The following is a 13,977-nucleotide window of genomic DNA, read 5'->3' as shown; positions in this document are numbered from 1 at the left end:
GCTACCCTCATTACACTGGTTCCACTGCCAAAAAATAACCATACTGTAAAGCAGAAGCAAAAGTGAAGATGGTTAAGGATGCAGGAGAGCAGAAAGAGGTTTTATGGGCTGCTAATGAGCTGTATTCTCCCTCAACCCATTTCTTAGGTCCGTGGGGCCAAAGTGGTCGGTTCTGACATGGTTGTGACAGTTGAGTTCACCAATCCTTTAAAACAGACTCTGCGAAATGTTTGGATATACCTGGAAGGTCCTGGAGTGATAAAACCAAAGAGGAAGTTGTTCCGGTAAGTGCTAGGGTGAAGTGGGGAGGTGATACGGGGCTGTGGGAAGCTTTCTCTCTCTCTGTCTTTTCCAAACTTAGATCTAATCACCCAAGAACATGTCTGAGAACCTGCTGCCTCCTTATTTGGCCATTTCTATGGGGCATGAGGTAAAAATAGGATTGGTTTGACCGGCACTTCCACCATTTAATCTTTAAAACCACCCTAATGAGTTGGGTACTATTATCATCTCCCTTCAGGTAGTGGAGGAATTTGAGGTTTTGCGAGGTCATCTGGTTTGCCCAGAGTTGCACAGCTATAAGAAGAGCACCAAGATTCAGACTTAGGGTGGAAGATTCCAGAACCCAAGGTTCATGCATTTTGGCCTATTACCTCCTCATGTATCAATTCTACTAATATTTATTGAATACCTACTATGTGTCAGGTGTTATGCTGAAAGATGTCCCTTTTCATGAGACCTTTCTTTCCAAGCTCATCTCCCAGATTTTACCAACCCCAGCACCCTCTGTAACTGTTGCTTTTAGTAGAATAAAGGTGAGCTTGAAGAGTTCTGGATTTGATTCCCTATTCAGGGGACCAATGACTACTCCAGGCTTTGTAATAATATCAGTGAAACTCTGCCTCTTCCACACCTAGCACCATCAGACTGTGCCCTACAGTTCTCAGCTTCGGTAATTTCTACTGACAGAGTATCACCCAACAAGACAGCCCATTCCATGGTCAGGTAGCTCTAGTTGTTAGAAAACAATCTCACCTTTTGATCCTACCAATGATCCTAAGTCTGTCATCTGGACTGACATAGAATAAGGCCCATCTCTCTTCCATCTGGTGGCTTCAAAGGTTTGCAAACAACTGTCACATCTTCTTGAGTCTTCTCTATACCTACCCTGACTGCGTTCCTCTCACCCCTGGTGTGCTTTCAGCTCCCTCCCTCTCCCACATACTCCAATTTGTCAGTGTTCCTCTTACACTGTGACACCCAGAATGGATCCCAATCTTTGAGGTTTATTACTTTCATTTCTACCACAAATAAGTCCCTGTCAGCATCAATCAATCTAGCATATTTCCTGTGGGGTGACCCACTTCTAAGGCACAGAAAATGAGGTGGGGGCTTTGGAAACTGACTGATGACCAGATATGCTAGGAATTTCCCTAACACTCTTGATGGAAGCTACCCGCCTCTAAATCTGTGGGACAACTGCAAGGCCCTCTTCACCCCTCTGGGGTACCTTAAAGAACAATTTGCTCACTAAGGGCTCTCTGCATTTCTTTCAAATTACAGTGCTCACAGGTTCTGTATCCCATCGTTTAAGAGATGCCTGATATCAGCGAATGCGATAAACAACAGAGAAAATAATTTGAGTGGTTTTAAAAAAATTCAAGCACAAAACATAACAACCTTCCTGTGCAAATAGGAAAGTTTCAGGAAAAAAAGAATTAAATTAGAAATCAACCCCAGCTAGAGGGAGAGGTCAGCAGTGATAGCCCTGCTTTCGTCAGAAACGACATTCTCACTTGCCCGTTCTTGCACCTTCCCACTCAAATAAGATGCAAGAATTGCTCAGGCAAAGTGAAACACGTTTCTTTTTCTAAACAGTCCCCTGCTGTATCAAATTTTTCCTTCTCAAGCAGTAATCCCACAAGCTTCATCTGAGGGTACCAGAACCTCCTGCTCCGTTTATACCTCGGCTATGCCAAGACTCCCGCCTTGATCACAAGCCAACTCATGAAAAGAGACAATCTGTGTGTTAGAAGAACGATTAATGCTCACACAGTGCAATGACCCCCCATTTGGGAGGTATAGGGCTCAAAGTAGGTTGAGCGCCAAGGTGCATTGCTTATTGTTAATATCTGACATTGGGGTAGGGCAAAGTGGAGGGAAACAGGGAAAGGATGGAAGACACGAGTCCCTACAAGGACACAGGCAAATGTCCTGCCCACGCTCTGTCTTAAGGTACTATTAATAGTTACTTCCATTGTCTAGGGCAGACAGGTAGCAGACAGAAACCCAGGTCCTCAATCTCATGGGATCTAGATCCAGGGAGTGGCTCTCTCCAAAGCAAAGGAAGATTTATTTTTTAGAGACTCAAAAATTGGAAAGAGCTTGACATAGATAATATTTATTATCTAGGGTGGGCTTGGGACTTTGGGGAGAGCACTACTTTTTCTGTTTCCTACTGACTCCAGCTCACACTTTCACAACCAAGACCTGAGCCAGCCAGCACCCACATCCATAATGACAGATAATTAGAAACATCCCATTGAAACCTATGCTGCCAAAATCTCATCTAAGAGGGACAGATCCATGGAACAGCTTGGACTCTTAAAAAGGCAATTCTGTAGAACCAGAATCCTTCACAAGACTGTATGCCTTTCTAGGATACACATCTTGAATAGTCAAGGGAATCACCATCCCCTCTGTCCATTCACACCCCTGCCAGGGCCCTAGAAGGCAGGGGGTCTCCAGCTCAAAGCAGAGGACCTGGAAGGCGGGAGCTGGGGAGCAGGGAAATGAACTAGGAGCAAGGAGGGTGCTGCTGTGTCTCACTCCTCACTCAGCGCAGGAGCCAACTCTCCTCCGCGATGGTTTACTTTCCTGCTCTTCCTGCCACTTCCCACCTGTCTCAGTTGCTCGGAGGTACTGCTCACACAGATTCCCAGCTTTCAAGTTTCTGCACTTGATACTTCGAGAACATCAAATGATTCATCTTTCAGATTCATTTTTCTCTTTAAAAAAATGACCATGTTCAGTGAGTTATTTCAAGAGAAAAGTTCCCCAATTTTGTGATTTTTCTTTAAATTTTGTTTCTCAAAAGAACAGAAGCTGAGGGCTAGACCATGGAAGACAGACCGTAGATAGTTGCAGTTCATTGTGATAATCACTCCACTTGTCTGCATGAACTCAAGAAGATAAATGGTCAGCATGTCCTGATGGCTCAGCATGTTACAGAGAATCATTTATCAAAACATCTATCCCCAGGCAAACAGGACTATTTCTGTATTATTCAACTTACCGAGACGAGTCAATGATTTTTTTCTCTCTTTCTGTACATATTTATCTGTAGGTAATGCACACTTAGACACGCCTGTATATCTTCCTGCCTGAGTATCTTTGCGTGATACTCACATATGACGAGTGCACCTGTCTATATTCAGGAGACACATGTATGGATATCATTACATGGATGAGTTTATAAGTAAGAGCAAATATGCAGTAAAGCTCAGGGCTTATCGTTTCTGTGTGATGCAGTTACCTGCATTACACAGCCCCAAGCAAGATCCTTAAGCAGGAAGACTATTTCACAAAGTGTTTCTGATTGATCACTCGGGGAAACTAGGGAAGAGAGAATGAATGGATCAGGGTAAAAATAGCACAGCTATTGAGAAATGAATATCTCAAAACCTACATTCATATTGAATTGTAAATTAAGGATAGAGAATGGTTTCTCTGCACACATGCAGGAGGAACTTACTTTCCTAAATTATTTTTCAGAGAGTTCAGGCAGAGCAAACAACAACCACAAAGATGATGGTTGTAATAATAACAACAACAACTCATATCTAACACGTGGCGCTTACCGCGTCTGCCATAGTTCTCAATGCAGTACAAATGCTGACTCACCCCACCGTCTCCATACCCTCCTCAATATTCCACAGTGTCCACCTTTTACAGGTGAGGAAACCCATGGTGAGGTCAGTGTTCTTCAAGCTTTGAATCATAAAATCAATTTACTGAGTTTGAAAAATACATATATAATTTGGCTTTTATATAACTGATTAAAATAATTTATGCAGACACATTTATAAAGAACAAAAATTAAGAAAAGAATTAGCAAATACCAAATTAATTTGAGACATTTAGACTATCAGCATCAAAGTCAACACCTGGAGCAGCCCTGAAGAGAAAGATCCCCAGGCCTTAGATGCCTTTCCCAATTCATGGGCCACAGATATAAGAGAGAAAGGGATTTCTCATTTAGTGTCCAGATTTCTAAGATTTGGAGCCTTTTCCTTTATGACCCCAGAGGATATACGCCCACAACCAGCTAAAACTCATATTGTTTTAGCAATATTTGAGGAAATCTTGGGGTTCTAACATTATGTCACACACAGGGATGCGGCCCTGTATTTCTCCCTTCACTGTGGCTCTGTCTAAAGTGATGCTGTATGGCCCTGGCCCCCAAGGGCAAATGGGGGCTCATGTAGCTGAGGCCCTTGAACCACTCTAGATTTTCCTTGACTATTCCCCTTCCTTGCAATCCCTCCAACCACCACCCCAGTCCAAAGTTATAGCCTCACCCACAGCTCTGTTGGTCCCCCGGTCTTTCCATGGTGCTAGTAGTGAAGAGCCCTCCTCCAGCCCAGCTCATTAGTCCTGCTCAGGGGTTGACGGATCTATCCACAGAATTCCTCTGCAGAGCACATTCCCTGTTTCTGGGCATGAACACCTTCTTCATGTCCCCCGGTGTGTCTCTGCTCTCCCATGGTCTGGGCCATCAGACTCTGGAGGATTCCATAGGCTCCTAAGGATCTCAGTCTCCCAGTCTGTACAATAAGACAGTTGGACACACTGACTTCTAAGTCCTTTCTAATTCTGACATGCTGTGCCTCAGTAGCCCTTGAAAACAGTCAAGTCCCTTTTCTCTCTTTTGAGGACACACATGGTGGTCTCCATTTATCTCCCTGATGCTTTCCCAGAAAAGTGCTGGCCCAGGATTTCGTGAACAACATTTGCAGGAAGCTCTTAATCTTGTATCTGTCTTGCTTGAGAAAGCAAACATGTGAAAAAGCAAGCACAGTGGTCAGAAATGGCATCTTGGAGGATGTAGTATGAAATACAGTATACAGTAGTAGAAAGAGCATGGACTGGAGAATCAGATACACCTGGGTTCAAATCTCATCTCTGCCCAACAGAGCTGTGTGATCTTGGAAAAGCTGCCTCGTTTATTTAACCCTCCATTTTTCTTAACTATAAGTGTGTCAAATAGTATCTGCCTCAAGGGATTATCATACATATAAACCCTGCATATAATCCCCTCCTGAGGCTTACATGGGTGAAATATGTGAGGCACCCTAGAGAAGCCTAAATCCCCCAACCCTGATTGACCTCATTCAACCACTGGAGTGGCTTGGCCATAAAGCTTAGAAAGACCTCTGAGCATGGGCTGCAGAGGAAAAGAAGAACATCTGAGTGCTATCATCCTGAACGCACACAGGCAAATGGGATGTTTAAAGGCTAGCCCCATTATCAGGATGATTAGGGTATTAGCAACAAACGAGTAGCAGAAAGGTGCGAGGGCCGTTGGGACCCAATATGGTGGTTGAAACGGGATTACGAATAACAGAGCATGTGGTTACTCAAAGTCAGTTGGCTGCAGGCAGGGTTATGTGCCAGATCTTGGGCCTGGAAACAAGGTCTATTCCAAGGGAGTTGGTAGGAACTAATTAGAGTGTCAGGACCCCAGCATAAGCAGGTGGGGATTCAGATGGGAGCCTAGTCCCTGGAGGGAACTAGAGGGCCAAAAAGTGAGCAGGGAAGATCAGTCACATCAATGAGGGTACCTTAGAGGCTTGGGGACAAGCTGGAGTTCAGCTGACTTGTGGCTGGCGGGGCTCACTGAGCTCCACCACACCCTGGACAGACCAGGTCTGCTGGGCGGCCAGTGGATGCATCCATGTGGAAGGAACTATGACCCAAGGGATGGTCGCTGGCAGGCTCTGACAGAGCCTCATGCAGGGGCCTCATCTGGAATCAGCCAACCAGGCCCTTCAGTCTTCTAACAACCATCAACTGAGAGAAAAAGTGTGTGACTCTGGCAGGGGTTCTCACTGCTTCCTGATTGACGTGGGAAACTGGATCAGCCTCTCCGAAGAGTAAAACTTTTCCTCTCTTTTCCACCTTTTCAGTGAAATCCCGCCCAACTCCACTGTGCAATGGGAAGAAGCGTCTCGGCCTTGGGTGTCTGGCCGTCGGAAGCTGATAGCCAGCATGACCAGTGACTCCCTGAGACACGTGTACGGCGAGCTGGATTTGCAGATCCAAAGAAGACCTGCTGAGTAAACACACAGGGCCTGAGATGGACCTGGACACTTTGCCTCTTGTAGTCTTGGCTCAGAAAATTCTACTGCAAAAATAGTCAGCTCCTGCTTTAGCTTAGGTGTGAAGACCCAGAAAGGACTGGATAGGACCCCAGAGTAGGGACACCGTGTATTTCAAAGACACACTTTTCCAAACCCAGGCTATTCAGTGTGGAACTTAGTTTTTAATCGCTTTACCTTTCAAAGGATTCTGAGCATTACCTTTAATTAAGCTCTAATTAAGTTCTCTTGGCACATAAGAGTAAAAGTTATCATTTATCATCACATATGGCTGCAGCTCCAAATATCAGAGGACTTCCCTTAGCAAGAGGATTCGCTCGATACCTGGTCTCATGTAAAACAAGACTTCTGATCCCCCACCCAGCCTTTTGGGGGTAACATACTCCCCAACAGGAGGGAAGCACATGATTTGGGCCCTAAATTCTGTTCCCCTTACTTGGAATCAGCTTCTACCCTCCATGTCAGAATATGTTTCTCAGGAATTGAGTACAACATCATCTTTCTTCTTGGCAAAGCCGGGGAAAGGTCTTTCATCTCGCACCTGCAGCAAAGTGACTGCCTGCCAAATTTCACAGAATTACCTTGTGAGGAGATGTGGCCCCATATTAACAAATTGCATTTGTGGGAAACTTAATCACCTTAGAGGAGATAAGAAAGCAGATGCGATAATCAGATCCAATAAATAATGTAATTTTATGGTGCCTTTTATAAGAGGGGTCGCACTGTGGCCTGATCCGCAGGAACCAATCTCCCTTACTTTAACCCTTTCTGGCCTGCAGTATTAGAAAGTCACGAGGCTGAGTTTGGGACAGGAATGAGGAATTAGTCTCTTTAATTAGTGATTATACTCCACCTGTCTCTCTGGGATCATCTCGTTCACACAACGATGCAAGCCCAGGTACATTTTTAGAGACAAAATAACCCCAACGCTTGAGAGAAGCTGGCAGATTAGTGGCCAGATGTGTGGAAGGATGGGCAGCCACTAATTCTCTCTTGTCCTTCACACAGCCCGTGCTGAGACCTGAGCTCAGCACTCAGGCGCTGCCTTACAAATGGCCAATCCTCCAGCCAACCCAATGACAGAGGACGCTGACATCATTTGTATTGTACTCCAAGGTTCCAACAGACAAGGCTACCCTGATATTTATTTGCAAGGCTGATTTATGGTCAAAATTACCTGCTGATATGCCTAGGGTGTGATTTAGGTCAGTAAATTGTGATTCTTAGCAAAAAAAAAATGAACAGTGGGAAGGAAGTCGGGGGAAAAGCCAGATTGGAATTCTCTGATCTATGTAACCACATTTCTATGCCTCTGAGACTGTTCCTCAGCCTTCGGCACCAGGAACCCAGGAGGGTTAGCTGGGCCCTCTGTAGGTACATCATACCTAACGCTGTTAAGTAATCTCCCAGCATTTGCCAAGCCTTCCAATGCTCAATTTTAAAATAAGATGCATTTTGCTAGACTGTTAAACTGGCTTAACATAGTGTATTCTTATCAACTAGAATGTAATCAAGGCTTAAAATAAAGTTAATCTGATTGTATTTTCATCTGTACAGAACTGAACGCTTTTAATTTTCAATACAACATACTACTAACTGCAATTGCTCAAGAAACCACCCTTCTTAGCTGTAGATAACCCACCCTGGATAGGAAAATAGCATTTTCACTTTAAAGAAAACGACTCTAATAGTTACTGGTGTCCCGTTCGCTTTCCTCACTGCTCTCTCTACATTTTATTAATGACATTCACCAAAGGAGGAAGTCTACATATTTAGTTCAAAAACTAGCTTCTAGAAACTGCAAAATCTCTGTAGATAATTTTTCATTAATGATTATATTCATGAATTCATGAATCACTATAGTGAATCAGTAGACAAACCAGCATGAATACCTGTTATAAGGAGCAGCTTTTGTGGTCTTAGAACAGAGATGGAAAATACCTGGCAAATTGTGCAGGAGATCCTATGTTAATGACAGACATCACTGAACAATTGCAGTTCAGATAGGGCCTCAGAATCCTTCTCAACACAGTACTCCAGGCAGCTATTACCAACTGATGAAGTTGGCACTTAAAATAAAACCTACTCATCATGCTTACCTTAGAACCAGCCCATCCCCTTCCCTAGCTAGGATTCCACACTGTGTAATAATGCTGTGACTCTAAAAATCTTATTTTAGCAAAGGAAACAAGCAATGGATCTCAGATAGCAGCAGAGACTCTGAGTTCTGGTTTCTGCCTGTGCTAGTCCTCTATGCTTATGAACAAATCCGTATTTGTGTTTATAGCTTCAATGACTAAAGAGCGGGAACAATATTTATATTTCCACGAGGTTTTTATGGAGGATTTATCATGCAAACTTTAGCAGCCACACATGCAAAATTGTAGATAGATCGATAGGAGCAAGATTGTATGAATATATATATGCATAGTCATGCATCACTTAACAATGGGGATACAGTCTGAGAAATACATAGTTAGATACTTCCATCATGCAAACATCATCATATGCACTTACACAAACCTAGATGGTATAGCCTACTACACACCTAGTCTATATGGTACTAATCTTATGCAACCACCATCATATATGTGGTCCATGGCTAACCGAAACATTGACATGCAGTGCATGACTGTGTGTTTTTTCAAATAATTTCACTTCACCAACCCTGTAAAAGAAGTAAATATTATTTACAACCTGTTGATGAAGAACGCAAAAAGGCCTAAGAAGACATGCATCGTGGCGAATCAAGCTGGCGAGCCAACCTCTGACTTACTGCGCTCTTTTAACCTCTTGCTGTCTTCCAGAGTTTTAAGAATGCTGAATTACACCCAACTTCAAAACCCTTCAAAGAGCTAGGGTATAACAACAAATAAAAATATGCATAAAACAAATTTATAATAGGAACGTGGGGGGAAATGGAGTTTGTGCTAGACCCACTGGCAATTAAAAGTCACAAAATTCCAGGCATAAGGACACCATTTATGAATATCCTTCCAATGTTATTATAAAGTTAATATATAGTCGGCCAATCCAAGCATCCATCCATTCGTCTTTTCTACTATCCAGCCAGCCAACCAGCCTTCCAGCCACCTATCAATCCTTTATTCCAACCATCCATTCAACCACCCATCCATTCATTCATTAATGTATGCAAGCATGAATTCAACAAGCATTTATTGATCATTAGGCATCATGCTAGAGCCTGGGGATTCAAAGATGAAAAGCCCATGATTTCTACCCAGAAAGAGTTCACAAGCCAGATATATAACTAGATAAAGTACATGGGGTCAGTATGTTAATAGAAGTATGTTCAGAGTACCATGGGAGTAAAGAGAAAAAGATGTCTGTGAAAGCTCCCCCTGATAGCTCCAAGAAAAATGGAGAAAAGATTTAAATTGAATCTTAAAAAAATGAATAGGCGATAAGTTGGAGATCACTCAGCAGAGAAGAGCTCATGGAACAGTCTAGGAGAGAGAAAGGGCACAGCCCTTCTGGGGAACTGCAATTGGCTTGGCCTGGCCAGATGGTGACTATCCAGCAAGGAGAGGCAGGGCTCTCCATATTCACCATAATGACTCATGAGATCATTCATGAAGAAATATCCACAGAGATTTTAGCCACAGAAGTGGAGGTATGGGTCAGAGTTGGAGCACTTCCAGGAACGAGAATTTGTTCCTTCTAGGCTGTGTTATGGAGAAAGGTTAATAGAGGCTGCTAATAAAAAACTGGATACAGAACTAAAAACTATGGGCAGGTCAAGGAAGGACAAGGCCAAGAGAGTATGGGATGGAATGCCTAAGTCAGGTCATCGAGGAAAGTATAAGATTGGGAGTATGGCTACAGTTGGGTTCAGGGATGGGAAATGAGATGTACCAGGGCCCAAGTGGATAAAGTGAGAGAGATAGCATGTCAAGGGGAGCTTTCCATTTCAAAAACTGATACATGTGTGTGACAGACACATTCCTAGAAGCTAAAATTTTGGCAGCCAAGTAATTACCATGGGCAGGGACTCCTGAAGACCCCAGATCTTGTTCCTAGGGCCATTCTCACTTTTGTCTTAAAGGAAAAGCTCTCCAACTCAGTACCCAAGAGAGCCAGTTGCTTCCAGAGGCACTCCTTCCCACTTTGGGACAAGATTTTCCTTCTGTTTTCAGCACCTCAACTCATTTAGACTCAGTTTTACCTTTATAAGTCTCAATAGAAGAATGAAAACAAGACAACAACAACATCCTTTGAGTGTGTCTGTCAGAAATCACTCTATAAATACAAACATATAAATAAATGAGAAGAAAAAAAAGCACCTCAGTGGTGGCAAGAAAAGCAACTAGGAAATTGTGCTCACCTAAATTGCCAGGAATCACAGTGAGCATTTTCCAGCTCCAAAGGCAACGGACATTTGTAAAAGATGCTTGGTATGCTTGCTGCTGATACAATTCATGAACTCCCATTAATTTTCACACTAATCGTTGTTCTAGGACTTAAGTAATTATCTAAGCAATGTATCACCAGCCTTGAAACTAATTCAAACATGGGGGTCCTAATGAGTATTTCTTGTTAATAAAAGTGAGTGCCTATAACACAAAGATGGTTCTTTCCTCGTCTTTCTTGTTTCAGCAAGTTTAGACAGTGGGAAAGTATAACATGAAAAAAAATTTACAATCAGAATTTATTATCTTAAGGTGGTAGATTATAAATAACTATGAAATCACTGTCATTCCTCCCCTTGAGAAGTGGGGTCCACCTTCCCTTGATTCTCGGCAGACTCTATGAGTTCTTTGACCAATAGAATGTAGTAGAAATAATGCTACTAGTTCTCAGGCTCGAGCTTTGGGAGACTGGCCACTTCCACTTCTTGTCTCTTGAAATCCTCTTGGAAGTCCTGAGCTTCTATGTAAAAGTTTAACTACATTGAGACTGTCATCCTGGAGAAGCTACAGGTAGATGTTCTGGTCAATCATCCTAGCTGAGCTCAGCCTTCCAACTACCTCCATCAAGGCACCAGACATGATAATGAAGCCATCTTGGGCCCTCCAGACCAGTCCATCCAGCTGAGTACCACTAGGTGATCTCAGTCAATGCAACTTAGAGCAGAAGAATCACTCTGCCAAGACTTGGCCAAATTCCTGATCCACCAAATCATGAGATATGATAAAATGGTTATTGTTTTAAGCCGCTAGGTTTGAGGTCATCTGTAACGCAGCAAGACATAACCAGACCACTTAGCCCAACAATCTCAGAAAGGAGAGCAATTTACTAATTAGTGCTCTACTGGCTTTAAGGCAACGCTCAGTGTTTTTGAACTTCATCTTTCCTTTCTGAAAAGTATATAATGATACATAGCTTTTTGTTTTTCAACAGCTTCCATATATTTGAAGAGGCCTAATGCGTGCTCCCAAGTCTATTAGTTCAAATATAGCCAATTTCTTTCACTCTTCCTCTTATGCTATGGTTTTCTGGGTACTTCACCACCTTCATCTCCATCAAGATTTGGTTAGATGCCATTAGGGATAACTTGCAGATGAGAGACAGGGTACAATGGTGAAGGATGACACTGCTCTCTCACAAAGACTTAGAAAAGAGAGCCATTTCATTGAGAGCCTCAAGGAGGCGTCACATCCTCTACCACCCTTATGAACGCAGCTTCCCCATGAGCCGAAGTGCTGGGGAGTAGTCAAACAGTCTGCTCATGCACCTACATGCCAATTTTTCTCCGAGGACGTTAAAAAATGCCTTGATTTGCTCACAAGTCTATGCTGATTTAGCTCTGTGTGAAACAAAATAGAATAAAGTAATTTATTTTTACATTAGTTATACTTAAACTCAAAATTTGCAGCCACTGTTACAGGTAAGCCCAATAATGGCCTGAAACCTGGAGTTAAAGATGAGTCAGAAACTAGCCAACTGGTGGCAGTGACCCGAGAACAGTCTTGCCTTCTAGAAACGTGTCCTCAGAACTCACCAGTGGTCATCAAGAGTAGCTCTCCTCCTGTCCAGCCTCTCATTCACAAGGGTCTTTATGCCATAGCTAGGCCCCACGCTCTTGTGCAGAACCTTTTATCAAAGCACCATCCAAAGCCCACAGAAGGCCCACATCCAGGTGACTCCCAAGGTCCCTGACAGAACACACTGAGAGTTGTCTGTTGGGTGATGCTCAATGCTCTTGCCTGTGCTCATCAGCACTGCATAGCCCTGAGAAAGTGGAAGAGCATCTGATGTGCCATTCTTTCCCCTTTCCTCAGAAGACAGAATCTTAAACTTAGTAGAGCATGCCCTATGCTTTCATACCATAATGACATCTTTATTCTCCTACTTTTAATGATTTTTTATCATTTGCTTATCCTTTACTGTTTCTGGGGCTGGTTTCTTGAGGCTAATATCATCCAGATTTCAAATTTGGACAGCTGTATCTTCCAAAGACTTTCAAGTGACAAGTTTACACCCATACCAAGTATTTCTCTGCCCAAACCAGGCCAGCCCAGGTTGAAGTGCCCGTGGTATTGGCCTGCTGCTGCTAAACTTGCCTTTTTGTGCATTGCTTTCCTTACAGACACAAGGCCGAGCTCATGAGAATTATTCTTTTGTCTTGGCTATAACCATGAATTCAAAAAATATGACTCTAATAAAGGAATCTGCCTTTTATGCTGGTCATTAAAAGAAATACTAGGTGTCTTCAATAATATCCCAATTAGTTTTATCAAATATACAATGCTAAAAACCCATATAGATCAACAAAATGTTATTGCTGACATAAAATTGAAAAATAGGTATAATACAGGAAAACCTCTCTCTATGATGAAAAACAGTAGGCTTCAGTGATATCTTCACTAGCAATGTTAAGCAGAAAATGAAGGCCATTATCTGGGAAATTTAAGCCAAAAGCAAGCCTGAGCTCACCTAAATAAGCTAAATATTGAAAATAATATACAAGCATTCTTCTTCAACCATTTCTTTTCTTTAATCCTAGTTATCTACTAAAAAATCTAATTTAAGGGCAGCCATGGAATCTATGTATTCTAACTAGTGCTTAATGTTTTGTCCCATTAGAGATATGTAAAATAATGAAGCACTGGCTGTATATCACCTTTCGAAAATTCACACTTTAGATAATTACGTATCCAAAAAATTACCTTCACTGTTATTATCTTTTGTATTAGTATTATTTCTAACAAAATCTGCCACTAAAATCCCATGGCATGTTCGGTCTTGTGCTGAATTGAGAAGCAGCAGAGTCCTGCCGAAATAGTGAGATAAGAGATTGGTCTTGGGCGCTGCTGCTAGGAGTGTGAATTGGTGCAACTCCTTTGGAAAACTATTTGGCAAAATCTACTAAATCTGAATACGTGCTGTGACCCAGTAATTCCACTCCTAGGTATATTTCCTTTCACCGAAAGGTAAGAGTGCTCAAGAATGTTCACACATTCAAAATAACCAAAAAATATTCAGCAATCCAGCGTGGCTTAGCTAAGTGCTCTGGCTCAAGATTTCTCACAAGGCTACAATCAAGTCTAGCAGGGCTCTGGTCTCATCTGAAGACTCAACTGGGAGGGGCTCTGCTTTCAAGCTCATTCATGGGTTCCTCACAGACTGGTGGACT

General features: G+C 42.7%; 1 protein-coding gene across 1 annotated transcript in view; it reads left to right on the top strand.

Moving 5' to 3' along the window:
- The window catches only part of F13A1 (coagulation factor XIII A chain), a 156,063-nt gene extending 148,135 nt beyond the window's left edge, over positions 1–7,928 (top strand). Inside the window, exons 14-15 of the mRNA XM_001492684.6 lie at positions 148–284; positions 6,189–7,928. Of these exons, the coding sequence (XP_001492734.2) occupies positions 148–284; positions 6,189–6,342 (291 nt within the window). The 3' untranslated portion in view covers positions 6,343–7,928. The remainder of the gene's footprint in view (positions 1–147; positions 285–6,188) is intronic.
- Positions 7,929–13,977: the final 6,049 nt, after the last annotated feature.

This window comes from Equus caballus, chromosome 20 (assembly GCF_041296265.1).
Source record: "Equus caballus isolate H_3958 breed thoroughbred chromosome 20, TB-T2T, whole genome shotgun sequence".
Classification (NCBI taxonomy): domain Eukaryota; kingdom Metazoa; phylum Chordata; class Mammalia; order Perissodactyla; family Equidae; genus Equus; species Equus caballus.
Note: the sequence above shows the minus strand (reverse complement) of the source record. Positions and strands in the feature narration are given on the sequence as shown.